This window comes from Zingiber officinale, chromosome 4A (assembly GCF_018446385.1).
Source record: "Zingiber officinale cultivar Zhangliang chromosome 4A, Zo_v1.1, whole genome shotgun sequence".
Taxonomy (NCBI): Eukaryota; Viridiplantae; Streptophyta; class Magnoliopsida; order Zingiberales; family Zingiberaceae; genus Zingiber; species Zingiber officinale.
The window spans coordinates 17,549,810-17,565,678 of NC_055992.1; the positions used below are offsets into that span (position 1 = coordinate 17,549,810).

At 33.4% G+C, this 15,869-nt stretch overlaps 1 protein-coding gene across 5 annotated transcripts in view; it reads left to right on the plus strand.

Moving 5' to 3' along the window:
- The window catches only part of LOC121969643, a 62,305-nt gene that overhangs the window by 24,792 nt on the left and 21,644 nt on the right, over window positions 1-15,869 (plus strand). For all 5 annotated transcript variants that reach the window (XM_042519844.1, XM_042519843.1, XM_042519845.1 and 2 more), the window contains 3 exons: window positions 12,039-12,174; window positions 14,208-14,368; window positions 14,447-14,576. In XM_042519844.1, the coding sequence (XP_042375778.1) occupies window positions 12,039-12,174; window positions 14,208-14,368; window positions 14,447-14,576 (427 nt within the window). The remainder of the gene's footprint in view (window positions 1-12,038; window positions 12,175-14,207; window positions 14,369-14,446; window positions 14,577-15,869) is intronic.

The following is a 15,869-nucleotide window of genomic DNA, read 5'->3' on the forward strand; positions in this document are numbered from 1 at the left end:
AATTAAATTATTTTATATATAAATTTAGTTTAATCTTAAAATAGATCAAGATAAATTAAATTCAATCCAATTTAAATCTATTTGATCATAATTATCATGTCTACTTGGTGGACTCCAGTTAACCTTGAATCCACTTTTATTCTATCTTAATTTTTAAAATATTTGTTTAATTTAACTTAATTAATTAATTAATTATTTTTTTAAAATTTGATATTTAAAAGATTTGGTTTGTTCTGACTTTTGTGAAAGTAAGAATTAAAGTCGTCATTCAAGAATTATAATATATATACTTAATATATCAATCATCATCCCTCTATTCTTTTATTGTGCAATAAAAAATTTCTATCAACACTTTTACATATTCTCAAAATAAAAAATTACATTAATCCATAAATATTTTAAATGTTTTCAAATAAATCTAAGATAGTCAATCCCTTATATTTTCAAACTATATCTAAAGATGTTGATATTGAAGATCATGACTATCATAAATGCAAGGTTTGAGACTTATTGCCTCTCCATTGAACTGAAGATCTTCATCATCATTGTATGCCTCTTGTAATAAAATTGTAATTAAGACTCTTAATTATGTTGAATACTACAACAAACACCAATCCTTATCCCGCTAGGTGGGGTCGGCTATATGGATCCTTTTACACCATTGAGCTCTATCTCCTATTATATCATCTATATTTAAATAAATTTTATCTTATTTTATTATCACTAACTAAGTCTTTTTTTGGCCTCCCTCGTTTAATATGTGTTTGTCATAATTTTACATCGCTTAACTGGAACATTTATTGGTCGTCTAAGTACATGCCCGTACTAAACGTGTCTCTCTCAAATTTCCCTTAATAGAAGCAACTCCAACTTTCTTTTTAATCTTCTCATTTCTTATTCTGTTCATCCTCGTATGTTCACATATCCATCTTAACATCCTCATCTCTACAACTCTCATCTTCTGCTCATGTGTTTGAGTCATAGCCCAACATTCAGATCCATTAACATAACAGGTAAAATTGTTGTTTTGTAGAACTTTCCTTTAAGTTTTAGTAATACTTTACGGTCACATAAAACATCTGACGCTCTCTTTCATTTCAACCATCCTGCTTCTATTCTATGCAAGACATCTCTCTCAATCCCTCCATCGTTTTGCAAACATGATTCTAAATATTTAAAGCTCTCAGTTTCAGACAACTCGTCATCTCTTATCTTAACAATTGTTTCATTATGTCTAATATTGCTAAACTTAAATTCCATATATTCTTTCTTTATTCTACTAAGCCTAAAACCTTTTCCTTCTAGTGTTTTCCGCTTAGATTCTAGTTTAACATTTATTCCTTCACGTGTTTCATCTACCAAAACAATATCATCTACAAACAACATGCACTATGACACTGTATCTTGAATGTGTGCAGTGAGTTCGTCCATAATTAGTGTAAAAAGATAGACTTAAAGTTGATTTTTGATATAACCCTATCTTTATTGGAAATGCTTTAGCTACTTCGTCTGAAATTTTTACTTTGGTCGTTACATCCTCGTGCATATCTTTAATTATTTCAATATATTTTACGCTAATACTTTTCTTTTATAGAATTCTCCATATAATTTCTCTTAGGATTCTATCATAAGCTTTTTCTAAGTCAATGAATACTATGTGTAGATTTTGTTTTTGCTCTCGATATTTTTCAATTAATTGTCTAAGAAGATGTTAGCTTCTATTGTCAACTTTCCAAGCATTAACCCATATTAATTTTCAGTCATCGTGATCTTGTTAATATTTTTTCTATTACTTTTTCTTAAAGTTTCATGGTATGACTTATTAGTTTAATACCCCTATAGTTTGCATAATTTTGTATGTCTCCCTTGTTCTTATATAAGAAAACTAGAGTACTTATAGGGATGACAATTTCATCCGAACTCGATGGAGAATCCGACCCGAATGGAGGAGGGTATGGAGGGACTATCAATAGCCGATACTCGACCCAAATACCCGATTAAATAATATATATATATATATATATTAAAGAAAATTTTCTTTTTCCAAAATCAACTTACTATTTTTGTTGATATTAGGAGGAGACTATATAGATTCTTAATCTATTTTTTTAATTATATATATATATATATATATATATATATATATATATTTTAATAGGTTGTTAATTTTAATATATTTTTGTTGAATGATAATAGTTGGATAGAAAGAAAAAAATTATAACTATAGAAGATATCCGATCCTTTAATTGGTATGGGTATACCCATCGGAGATCCTATACCCGATGGGTATGGGGACGGAGGATATAGAATCCGACCCGAACCCGACCCATTGCCATCCTTAAGTACTTATCCTCCATCACACATTTTTTCCGTCTTCAATATCATTTTAAATAATTTTATAAGTCATTCAATACCTTATTTTCATATGCAATTCCATATCTTTATCGGAATATCATCTGTTTTAATTACTTTTCTATTGTGCATCCCATTTAAAGTTTGTTCTACTTTTGAAGTTTGAATTCTACGATTAAAATTTAAATTTCTATGCTCATTTGACCTATTTAAATTATCTAAGTTGGTCACTTGAATCTTCATTAAAAGTTGATGAAAATATTTCTTCTATTTCTCCATTGTTTACGAGTATCCTATTACATTCATTTTTAATATATTTTATTTGAATAAGATCTCTTGTCTTTCTTTCTCTCACCTTAGCTATTCTATAAATGTCCCGTTTCCCTTATTTTGTATCTACTTTTTTATATAATCATTCAAAAGTTTCATTCTTTCTTTCATTCACTGCTTTCTTAGTTTTTTCTTGGCTATTGTATATTTTTTTAAGTTTTTCTCGTTTTTACAAATATATAATTCCTTATAAGCTATTTGTTTTTTCTTCACTTTCTCGTGTAGTTTTTTATTTCACTATCAAGATTCCTTACTTAGTGGTGTATGCCACTTTGACTAATCGAGTACACTCTTAGATACTATTTTCAACTTTGATACCATCTTATCCCATGTCGTATTAGAGTCACCGTATATTTCACCGAATGCTTGTACTCTTACCTTCTCCTTAAATATATTTTGATTCTTATCCTTTAACTTCTACTACTTAATTGTAGGAGTTGTATATATTTTATTTCTATTGATACTATGTTTGAGGTGTGTATCCATCACTACTAACCTATGTTAGATAGTTGCTTTCTCTTAGGATAATCTTGCAATCTTTACAAATGCACTTTAATTAAAGACTTAAAGTTCAAAACTTACTCCTTCAAATGCACTCCAATTTCTTTCACACCCAGATAAACTTATAGTTAATGAAAGTGTCCTTAATGTCACTCTTAGCCAATGTTTTTCCAAATAATTTAGTCTTGTCTCTGTATTTTATAAATTTCTTGTTAATAATTGTATCTTGTATCTAACTTATTGGCATGTAAAATTTCCATGCATTTAAAAATCCCCGTCGCGACCTTCTTATAAAGAGCAATAGAATTATTTTTATAGTAAAAATAGGAATTCAACAAAAAGACAGTGGTATGCAATAATATATCAAGTCATCCTTCATTTTTGACTCAATAATCACTATGATAGGTTGATAATTTGATTCCACGTTGTTCAGTGCCACCTTGATATCTTCTTTTGCTTGAAGAAGCTCCCTATATAAAAACCCCATGGATGACTTTCTATCTCCATCTATCAATCGAAGAACTCTTATCAAAGAAGGAAATATTTTCAAACAAAGTGTCACACCATTTTAAAAACTCATGCTCATCACAATAGAATAAGCCAATTTCTCTTTATTTATTTTTGACCATTTTCATTTCTTCCACGTATCACTTGTAAACATGACCCTTAAACTAGATTTTTTTTTCAATCAAACTTTGTAATGTTAGCCGGACTATGTCTCTTTTCTTCGTGAAACTTCTCATCAACGACAAAGTCTTATGGTGAGCATAAATACACTTAGATTGCTCAATAATCTTTTTACATCGTGGAAGCTTGCCAATACTTTCAAGCATGAGATTAACAGTGTGAGTTGCACTCGAACTCCAAAAAATCTCAAGTCTTTTTTCTCTCATCAATTTAGCTGCAGTCATATTGTTGGTGGCATTCTATTACAATCTGAATAATATTCTGGGCTTTTATTTGTTCAATACATTTGTCAACATACTAAAAAATAAGTTTCGCTATATATGCCTCGTCTGGAGACTCCTTAGACTCTAAAAATAAAATACCCTCCTTGCAATTAACATACAAATTTAAGATGCTTCTTCTTTCTCTATTACTCCATGCATCTGTCATGATTGAGCACCCATTCTTTGCTCATTCTTCTTCATGTTTTCTTCAGCAGTTGCTTTGTTCTTGTAATTTGACTTTTAACGGTAGCTCTCTAAGTTGATATTGAGTTGGAGGTTTGAATCTTAGTCCAAATTGACTTACTGCCTCCATTTGTTGCTTGAAGTTATCATTATCAACATCAATTCTATTTTCATAAACCCATTTCCTAACATATTGTTGAACTTGTTGAGTCCTCTCTTTGAAAAGAGTCTCTTTTATATTTTATTGGCGAAGCACTTTACTCCCACTTGAACCTACATTTTCCAGAGTAATTACCAATGCATATTTATCCATGTGGTTAAGTGGAATAGGTTTTTTAAGCCCATCTATCCCTTCAATTTCATTACCTTCTTCATCTAGAGGAATATTCACCTCTGTTCTACAATTCTCTTCTTCCATTCTTTTATTCTTCTTTCTATTTTTTCCTTCTAAAATAGCATGTTTGCACTTATTGCGATATTCTTGAGATGCTTTTTGACAACCAGATACATTTCCTATGTACTCCTTGATCCTATACACTCTCCCGACATCGTTTTTTCATACAACTTGCATTTAATTTTGTCGAGGTTCTTAGGATCAATCAACATCCCAAACTCCCATCCGATGTAATTTGACTTTCTTCTAAGAATCCCGGATTTAAGTTGAGTGGTGAATGCCGTCGAAGATGGATTGCTTGTCATTGTAATTGCGAAAATCGAAAAAGTGATTTAAGAATAAATTTAGAAAATTTAGAATCATTAACAAGTCTAAGAAAAATTTATATATAAAATAATTAAGATATAATTATATATATAATAATAAAATATAAAATATAAAATATTTGGATTTTTGGATCCGAACATGTTGCATAACTCTATGTAATATCCTTTCGAGTTGATGAATTTGTGTATTTGACATGATTACGACTTAATATCACTGAAATCAATAAATAAAAAAATATAAATTAGTAAAATAAAATTATCAGAATATAAATCTAATTTATATGAATTAATAAAATTTATTAGATTTTTTTAAATTTTAAATATAAAATTATGAATATAAATATAATTTATATAAATTAATTATATTTATTAGATTTTTTATTTTAAATATTATTTTAATTTTAAATAAAAAATTATGAATATAAACCTAATTTATATGAATTAATTTTTTTTTTAGAATTTTAAATATAAAATTATTAGAATATAAAGATGATTTACATGAATTAATAATATTTATTAAAATTAATTAATTTGAAATATAAAATTATCAATATAAATGAATTAATAATATTTATTAGAACTTTTTAATTTTAAATATAAAATTATTATAATATAAATAAATTAATAAATTTATAAAAAGATTTTAATTTTAAATATATTTTTTATATAGTTTATTGGAATAATTTAATTAGGATTTATAAAAGTCTATTCAAATTACTGAGTTGTTTGAATTAAATAAATCATATAATAACAATAATCAAATCTTATCACACTAGGTGGGGTTAAAGGGGTGTTGCGATAACAACAGCATCGTGATGCCTTCGGTGGCGTTGGATGCTTTGCCGGAGGCTTCCGGCACCGTCAAAGGCATCACGACGCGTTTGATGCTAGCGTTGCATGGCGTTTCTAGCGGTGTTGGGCACATCCCGTGACGCTTCTGGGGTGCCGGAAGCGTTCGGCGCCGCTGGAGGTTTTTGGTCTTGCTGGAGGCCTAAAAAATTAATTACAGACTTGTAGTAAAATAAATTACATAAAAACGTATCAATCGAACATATGCTTCTGGAGGTGGTAAGAGGCCATCAAACGGCGACATGAGAGAGATGAATCAATTTAGGGCTTTAAACGAAAAAGGAAATTTCTGCGACGTCGCGCCGCACAGGGCTGCCCACCTAGCGCTACACAGGGTTGCCCGCTTAGCGCTGCACAGGGCCGCTTAGACTGACTGCCCAACACCTTTCTGGTGCGGTTAGTGGCCACCGAGTGCCTTGGTGGTTGCCGAGCGCCTAGGCGGCCGTCTAGTCCGCATTTTAGAATACTGGTTTGATTCAAAACAAAAGATAACTCCCTAACATCAACTAAATAATTATTTAAATATACCAAAAACCCTAAGATGCAAAAAGATGAAAATAACCCCAACACAATGACAAAAAATGTTCAAAGTCTCGCATCTGTCGCTCTGAATTGAAAAGAATCCGTCCTTAAGTTTAGAGAAGTGTCATCAGAATCCACAAAATAAGAACTCAAGTGCTTCATATTAAAGACATCAAAAGTCTTTAAGTGAGTAAGAAGGGACAACCTCTAAGCATTATCATTGATCTTCTAGAATATCTCACATGGTCCAATCTTTCAATCTTGAAGTTCACTGTGCTCACCAACAAACATTGCCCGAAATGCATCTGGTGAAGCAAGCAAAGCTACCCGGTGTGCATAGAAGCATTTGCCTACCGGAAAAGTAACATCTGACGTTGGAATTGTTTACATATTGCTCGCCTAGATATACCTGTGGCGTAGGGGATGGAGGAATAGTATCCACAAAAGAAAGCATCACAGCTTTGCTGGCCATTTTGTAAAGAGCAAGTGAATCATCATACTGCTGTTTTAAATCAGCAGAACTCAATAGCTCAAGAAGAATATCGATCCCATTGTTATCATAAAATTCTTCTTTGTTCATCAGGTGGGCAAAGGTGAGCACGAGCCAATGCTACACATCTTTGGACAGACTTCTCTCCAACTCGCATCAAATATAGCAAATGCATCAATACTCGCCCATTGATTTTTTGCCTCCAATCTTTTTAATATCGTTGCTGTATAATCTTGTGTTGCCTGGACAACAAATTCACCATCTTGTAGTCACTGAACACCTATAGCTTGGTTGTGCGAGTCCTGTGCCAATCTTCCAAGAGCAAATGCAATGCACCCCTCTTCACAATTTTCGCAATTTTCGCAATGCACCCCTCTGCACAATTTGCACCTTGCATTCAGAATCGGCTGAAGCAAATTGTCCCAACAATAATGCTGCTTCCCTTTGGCTCTCAGTGCAACATGAACTCAATAAGCCAATCACAGGTTGCAATGCTGCTGCATCATTTATGAGTTGATGATGTTCAGATTTCATTGCAAATAGACCTAGAGCATGCGCGCACCCCTCCATAAACCTCGTGCTCAAAAGGCCAATCTCCTCCGCTAGCGCTGCCATCCCTTACCAGCAGAGGCGGAGACTCTTGTAGATGCTTCATGAGCGCTGGCACGACCCCTCCTTCAACGATCATGCTCACAGGCGAGTTCGGCGAGGGCGTGGGTCGCTAACTAGCGACAGCTCAATCAGAGAGGCACTAGGAGAAAGCTTGCTCCAGGACGTTGCAGGCGAGGTCTTCTTGGGAGCGATGGCAGTAGATTTCTTCAACTCCCATCTCCTCTTCCTCCACCAAATCATTCTCGTTTAGTTCTACAGGACCACCATCTCCAATCCAAGCAATGACTCGGATTTTCTTAAGCTTCTCCTGGATCTCTATTTCCTCTCCATAGAATTTTCTAAAGCATGAGTTGATATGGTTCCACGCTTTAATATAATTCGTGGGGCTCTTTGTGAAAAGCGACAACATGGATGTTGCTATGTAGGAGTACGTGGCTACCCGAGTTGCCTCATCTCCTATCGGTGTTATCTCTTCTACAACTCCAGTCATAGTCATGATCCTTCCAGAAAAATCATCATGTCTTATCTCCTATATCATCGGTATTTTCTACTGGAGGGAACAGTTGGTCCATGTGTTCCCCTCCTGATGTTGGTATATTGTATGCCAGATTAAAGATAGCAGTTGCTCCGCACTTACTAAAATCAGATGAGATCATGGGAACGACTGTTCTGCCCAATGCTCGATATTTTCTACGGGAGGGAACAGTTGGTCCATGTGTTCCCCTCCTGATGTTGGTATATTGTATGCCAAATTAAAGATAGCAGTTGCTCCGCACTTACTAAAACCAGATGAGATCATGGGAACAACTGTTCTGCCCAATGCTACAATTTCTATGTGATCCTTTCTCTCCGTAGTGATCCCCAACTGCTATAGGAGTTCGGTGTCCTTAAAGTTTGTCTTCGCCTGGTGCATATCTCGGGTGATTCCCTGAAATTGTGAAAACTTTTCAGTAATCTCATTGATTACATACGGTCTAGCCATATATGCAGCTATTTGCTTAGAGGTGGTATCAACCCCTTGGTTTTTTGGAACGTACTGATCTACAAGATATTGAGTAAATTACGGCAGAGCCCCTACAGTAGATGTTCCCTGGGTTATTTGAGATGGACCGACTCTCTTTGCTAAAAGTTTCCTCTATGTGGTCTCTAATGCTTGCAATTGCATCCATCTTGATCAGGAGGGTAGTGTCCTCGAGACTATTGGGCAAACAAAATGCTTGTGATTTAAGAGATTTTGGTAAAAAAAATAATACCTTTTTTTGATGGTTTGCTCTCCTGGATCCAGTGATGTCACTCGACATTGCCACCAGCGATGTTCCAAGAAGATGTAAAGGAGTTTTCGGGAATGCTATCGAAGAGACGAGAGCCGAAGCAGTGCTTTACTGGGGTGTCGAAGCTATCATTCTCTATGATGAAACCTAATCGTCCTTAGAACAAAGTTTGAGTGTAACCCGATGGAAGAAAGTGACTTCATCTTCTTTTTCATCTTCTCCCACTAGTGATCTTGGCCTTGCCCAGTTTGCTATGTTATCTTTGCAACTGCTCCCACTATGCCTTTTAGTTTGATAACAACCAACTTCACTTTCACACGATCGGACACTTCCTTATAATAAAAAATTATTTCCACCTCGTTAATCCAATCAACGAATCCTTTTACTTGTAACGTATCAAAAAACTCGGGCAGATCAACTCGAAAATTGATGTCTCCATATCGTTCCTCTCGACCACGGCGTTCCCAGGGTTAACGATCAGAGATCTTATGATCTTCAAAATCCCGTGCCGCTACACGCTGGGTTAATTTTATGACTTGTATATGCGAATCCTCAATCATTACATCCTGAATGCTATGATCACGATGGTGGCTTCCTCAATCGGAGTCTGCCTATTGCGACCATGATCATGACTACCTTCCATTAGAACTGATGTGCTTTGATACCAACTGAATGAGGCGGGATTTTATCTAGAAATTTTAAAGAAAATAAAACACAAGAAATTGACAAATGAAGAGAAGCTGCCGTCTCTAGGTTTAACCTAATAAAATTTGATTCAAAATAAAAGATAATCCCCTAACATTAACTAAACAATTGTTTAAATAGACTTAAAATCCTAAGATGCAAAAAAATGAAAATAACCCTAACAGAGTGACAAAAATTGTACCCAAAATCCTAAGATACAAAAAGACGAAAATAACCCTAACAGAGTGACAAAAATTGTACCCAAAATCCTAAGATGCAAAAAGACAAAAATAACCCTAATAGAGTGACAAAAATTGTACACAAAATACTAAGATGCAAAAAGATGAAAATAACCTTAACACAATGACAAAAATTGTTTGGAGCCTTCTCCATCAACAAATAATTGTTGCAAAAGATTCAATAAACATTATATATCTCAAATATAACATAATAGTAAACATATATACAATTAAATATTAATAATTTTTTAAATTAATATTTTTATATTTAAAAAAGTATTGAAATTGTATTGGCATGGTATAATATAGTACGAAACTATATCATTTTGGTCATAAACTAAAACTTCAGTACAATTTGAAATTTTGAACCTTGGTTTTTTATTTGTTTACTTTTGATAAGTGATCTAATTGAATCTCTTAATTGCTTTATGACCTTTTCCATTGATATTATTTTTAAAGACCTACGTATAAAAGTGACTTTTTTGAGGCTATGAATAAGGTCTAAGATCATCACCTAACAATTTAACAACATGTTAATATTAATGGTAATTAATCATCTAAGCATGGTTTAAAATGTCATGTCGTCTCGCTCGGTACGGGCAAAATATTTTGTTCTGCCGATCGACTGAAATCGGCACTAGCATACCTAAGGTACCGTGGCCGCGAAGGCCATGTGTGGAATAGGGTGCGAAACAACGGAATAGGAAGAAGAAACTTAGCTTTTAATTAAATAACTTATGGTAATAATTTCAATCAACTCCTAGCTATAGTTGAGATAATGTAAATATGCTTAATTAACTTATATATATATATATATATATATATATATATATATATATATAGTTTAATTTTTTTATTTTTAGTTAATAGATTTTATATTTTAAAAAAATTTCAAAGTCATATCAACATGGCACGATATGATATTGAAACCGTATAGTTTCGATTCAGTTGCGAAACCTCGCCACGGGTCGTAATTTTAAACCTTGGATCCAAGTCTTGTAAACCTCTCTCATTAATCTACAACTTCTCATATGCTGATAAATCTTGGTATTGCAATCGCTTTCATATATGACGTGATGTTTTCGTGAAGGCCCAAGTCCCTTGCAAGTTGCAACAACATGCAAGACATCCAATGAAAACTTTTCTTTCGCACACAAAGTTTGCAGTTGGAACGCTACAAACATTATGCCTACTCTGGAGGGAAGACATTATTTCTGCTAGCTTTGGGAAAGGGGAGCAAAGCTCCTTTTGTGGTAGCTTTTGGCTGCTCATGCAGAAGCATACAAATTCCTTGGAAGGGGTCTGAAAAAAATACCCTTTTGCACATTGAATGGAGGTTATGGGTAGATGCGAAGAGGTGAGAACAAGTTGGAGGAGGCAAAGACAAATGCAATAGCAAGGTCGAAGGAGCTTGGAGGTCATGGCAAGAGGGCTATAGAGACTAAAAGTAGAGGTAGAGATGGAAGTGTTGGAGGTGACAATGAATTTGAAGGCACGGGTGACAGAGGCAACAATAGGTGTGAGGTACCAGAAGCACTGAGGCATAAATGGCAAAGGCGATAATGAGCTTCCATTCGGGTCACTAGTAAGATATTTAGGACAATTTTCTCTCTCCTCCACCTTCCCTGTCCTCTCCCTTCCTCTACTAGACATGTTTTTTTCTGTCCCCCTTCTCGCTCTCTTCTTTCATTCCCACCTCCCTCTAACCTCCATTAAAATAAACACTTAAACCAAATGTCACATCATGTTCAAATGAGAGAGTTATCAGGAACCTATAAGCATATCCATTGCTTCAAAATGTCTGAACCTAACTTAATAGTAATTTAAGCTCCTCTTATTATTCCTACAACTTTCCATCTAGAAATAACTTGGGGAGCCATATTCTAAACTTGTGGTTTTTGTATTTTTGGCCATATACCATGTATGTCCAATACTGATTGCATACCTTGAAATGCTTGTGATTCTAAAATATATCTTTTTATCAATTTTTCTTCAACTAATAGTTAGTTAATTTGTTTGTATGTTCTGTTATTTTAAGCTAGTGATAATGATTCAAATATTTTATATTTTGATTTATTGTGACAAAACAACACTGCCAAGATCTGTTCTTTTTTTAGAAAAGATATATTCACATATCTACTATTCTAATATAACTAGTGAAAATTTTATACTGTGATAAATTTCTAATCTACTTACAATTAGCATTAGAAGTAAACCACTTTCTTCCATTATGATTACTTGGATATATATGGTCTCTGCCAATATTGTTGCCAGTTCCATGAACACAGCTTAGTAGTGTCTATATGTCACTGAGCCGAATATCTTGTATATGCAGTGATGGATATACCAAGAACAAGCAAGGGAGTTTAGCTACTTCCACTGAAGAGGCTAATGACCTTACAATCTCCAAGAGGGAATTAAGACCTGATATGGATGCTGATGATACTGATATATACATGTCATATATAAAGGTCAGATCACTTTTGTAGCCTTTTTTTAACATAGGCAAGCACATAAATATTGCAGTTTTTGTGAGTAGATTAAATTTATTAGATAGACAATCACATCATCCATAATTTTTAAGTTGTCTTAATCCCAATTGTTTGGGATTTGACTTGAAGGTTTTTATCCTCTGCATGAGGCTGCCACTAGTAATATTCAGATCTATTAAATCATTTTAAATTAAGTTAATTGTAAGTCTGTCCATCTCTCTGTCGCTTTAGCTATTTGGTTCAACCTAACTATAGAATATTACTAATTTTCTTACATGTTCATGGCATCTTATGTGCTCCAGCTGCCCTTTATGTTCATGACATCTTATTTTATTTTCTCTCATTTTATCAACTAGTGGAACGATCCTTAATGCATATGAATAGTTCACATATCCATTTTAGCATTTCTCATCTTTTATATATTTATTTATTTAGACAGCTACAACAACTTTAAAAAAGAAGAAAGAACTTCCTTTGGTGGGGCATCCTTATCATCTATACCACTTAATTGTCTGCATTAGTTGATAAAAGTGACAATTTGCCAGCTGATCAGGGATGTTTCTTTTATGTTTTTTGCGAAGAAACAATGTGAAATTAGCACTTGCATACCAAATACTTCAAATAAAATTTTTAAAACAAGTTACTAGGATGTGTGAAGATACAAACTAATGTGAGTTCTTGATTAGTTGATGGTAGTGATTCATATATATATATATATATATATATATATATATATATATATATATATGGAGAGAGAGAGAGCTGCACGTTCAGGGAAGAAGGCCCATTTCTTGGTAGACCAATTCCTATATATAAATTGCGTTGCACAAAATCTACGGTAATTGAGCCCATTTCATGGTTAAGTCAACTCTCTCCCTCTCTCCCCGTGTATATATATTTAGTTAGTTATATATTCATTTCTTTCTTACACTCATACTAGGGTGTCAAATAAACACAAATCTGGATTGATTCCAGTATATTTGTTCTGTTAATGCCAAATGAGAAATCTTTCTAAGAATACCAAAAGAAAGTATTCTGAATCTTCTAGTGACAGTGAAATGGAGATGAATTGGTGTCTTTAGAAATATGTGGCAGAGAAGATATACTAGGTTTTCAGTTTGGATTTTATGACGTTTTGATTGTAGGAATCAAGAACTTTGTTGCAATAGTTGCTGCTTCTCATCGTTTGATCATTGTGACTTGATGTTGAATAATATAACCAAAATATCAATGTTTGCTGTTTCCTCGCAATCAAGCTGTTGTTGTTCCTTGCCACACATCTCATGTAACTTTAAGCAATTCATAAAAAAATAAAGGACCAGAAACTTTACATACGAATATGCTATTTGAAATATATAGAAATAGGGTATAATGATTGAGAATTTTGATATGAAAATTTGATTTGAAATGTAGAGCAATTTCTAATATAGCTCTAAGAAGACGTGGTATGAGTCAATTTCAGGTGATTTTGTTGTTAATAAATAACTTTCTAAACAGACATGTTTCCCTCAAAGTTATTTGCATACTATGAAAAGATCCATGTAGGCGTTGGTCATAGATTTATATCCTTATCTATTTTTCATTTTTTTTTCTCACACAGATGTAGAGTATGAGAGTTTTGAGCTCAATGATTTGATTAGACATCGACTTAAATATAGCCATTCATCATTTCCCCTCTGATCTTTGTAGTGCTTGTCAACATTGCCAATTTTGGTGCTTAACCCGATTGATTATGTATATAAATTTATGTAGGTCCTTGTGAACCTACCAGTTATGGCCTAATTATACAGCAAGTTGCATGCTCATTCCGTAAAAAAAAGATCTTAAGAACTTTACTAGTTATTCATTGTAAAAATACTGAATATAAAGGGCCAATAAAAATAAAGAACTGCTGATTTTTCATCTTTAGCTTGGAGTTTGGCATTTCTCTTAGGTTCAAAGAATTCCAGATTTTATGCTTACTATACTTTTGTTTGAAAATACGAATTACTTGTTCTTTTGTCATGCTTCAGGTAAGCAAGACGCAACATCAGCTGGTCATGAATTTAAAGCAATCTGCAGATGGTATTCAATATAAGTTGCTTGGTCGTTTGCTTGGTGATTTGAACTCCTTTCATGTTTATCCTTACATAACATTTGAGGAGGAAGAGAAGCAGAAGTTGCATGAGCACTGGTCAGTAGATGTTTAAACTATTCATACTCAATTCTTTTTTTGTTCTGAAAAATTAGACCTTTAACTCTTTACAAACAGGTTACAAATGGCAAACAAGGATCTCCCAGCAGCTTTCGAGGTTGCTGGGCAGAGGAAGATGGGCAGGGAACAAATGAGAAAATCTTTGGAACTGGAACTCACAGAGAAAATAAAGATTTTATTTGTTAAGGTGCCCTTTTTTAAATTTTCTAGCCACTACATATCGATGGATAGATATTTTCTTATACTTGCATTTTCCAACAATGAATATTATGCTTTACTGGCTATTAATTAGGAGATGTAGATATCTTGGAGCTACTATTCAATAACAAAAAGATATCGAGGAAGATATCAAAGAAAGAGTAGTTACAAAGTAGTGGGGCTTCTAGAGTAATTGTCGTGTTCCTTAAGAGCATGTTTCCGACTAGGAAAGGAAATCAGGAAGGGAATAAAGTGACAAAAAAATTCTTAGTAGTTCCTTTTCTTCCATTTCTTTTGGTAGAGATGAGGGATGGAAGAAACGGAAAAAAAAATCCCATCTATGTTGCATGTCTAATTTGGGCAAAAAAACTCATTTTCACATGCCATAAAGCTTAAATTCAAACTTTAAAAAATAAAAAAAATATTCTTAATCTATTTTTTATTAATGTTTTTAGTAACTAAGGTTTAAAATTAAGTTTTCCTCCTTTCCTTCAATTTAAGGAGATAGGTGGATGAAAAAAAATTTACAATTCTTCCCCGACTTTTATTTTGCCTGCCTATTTGTTTTCTCTAAAGGAACCAGAACTTTAAAGGAAATTTTATAAAATCTTGGTAACCATCTGGTATGCTTTATAGATCAAAGTATTGGGCTGTGCCTCCGTAGGGCCCATCTTGGATGGGCCTTCGTGAGTGTTTCCTGACTTATCTTGGCGATCGGTGGAAAATTTGTGGGATCGGACCTGTCACCTCCAGGATTAGTCGGTTATCAAAAAAAAAGAAGTATTGGTATGTGAGGAAGCAATATGTAAAAATTAATATAACAAAGCTAAGTATGATAAGATGGAGCTAGGTTTACTGTGTTAGATAAAATAAAAAATTATTAATATTAAAGAGCAATAAGGTGTACTTCTAATAGGTTGAGATGTACTAACATGTTTACAGATGATCAATAGATTTTGTAGTTGGAGGAGTTGGAATCTCTAGAGTGAAAGGATTAAAGGGGTAGATGGAGACTCAGCAAAAAAACATTGGTCAATATAAAAAAATAATTTATTTGAATATCTTTAGTGAGATCACTTTACATAAAATTCAATAGAGGATAATATTCATGTAGTTAATCTCAAATAGTTGGGATAAACCTAACTGTTGGGATCCATTGTATTGGTATGGTAGTGGGAAGTGAATGCCACTTGTCACCTATCTACAAAATATTGTAGCAGAAAGTAGTTAAACACTAAAATAAAGAAAATAAAGTAGACGACACCAGAGTTACGCGGTTCAC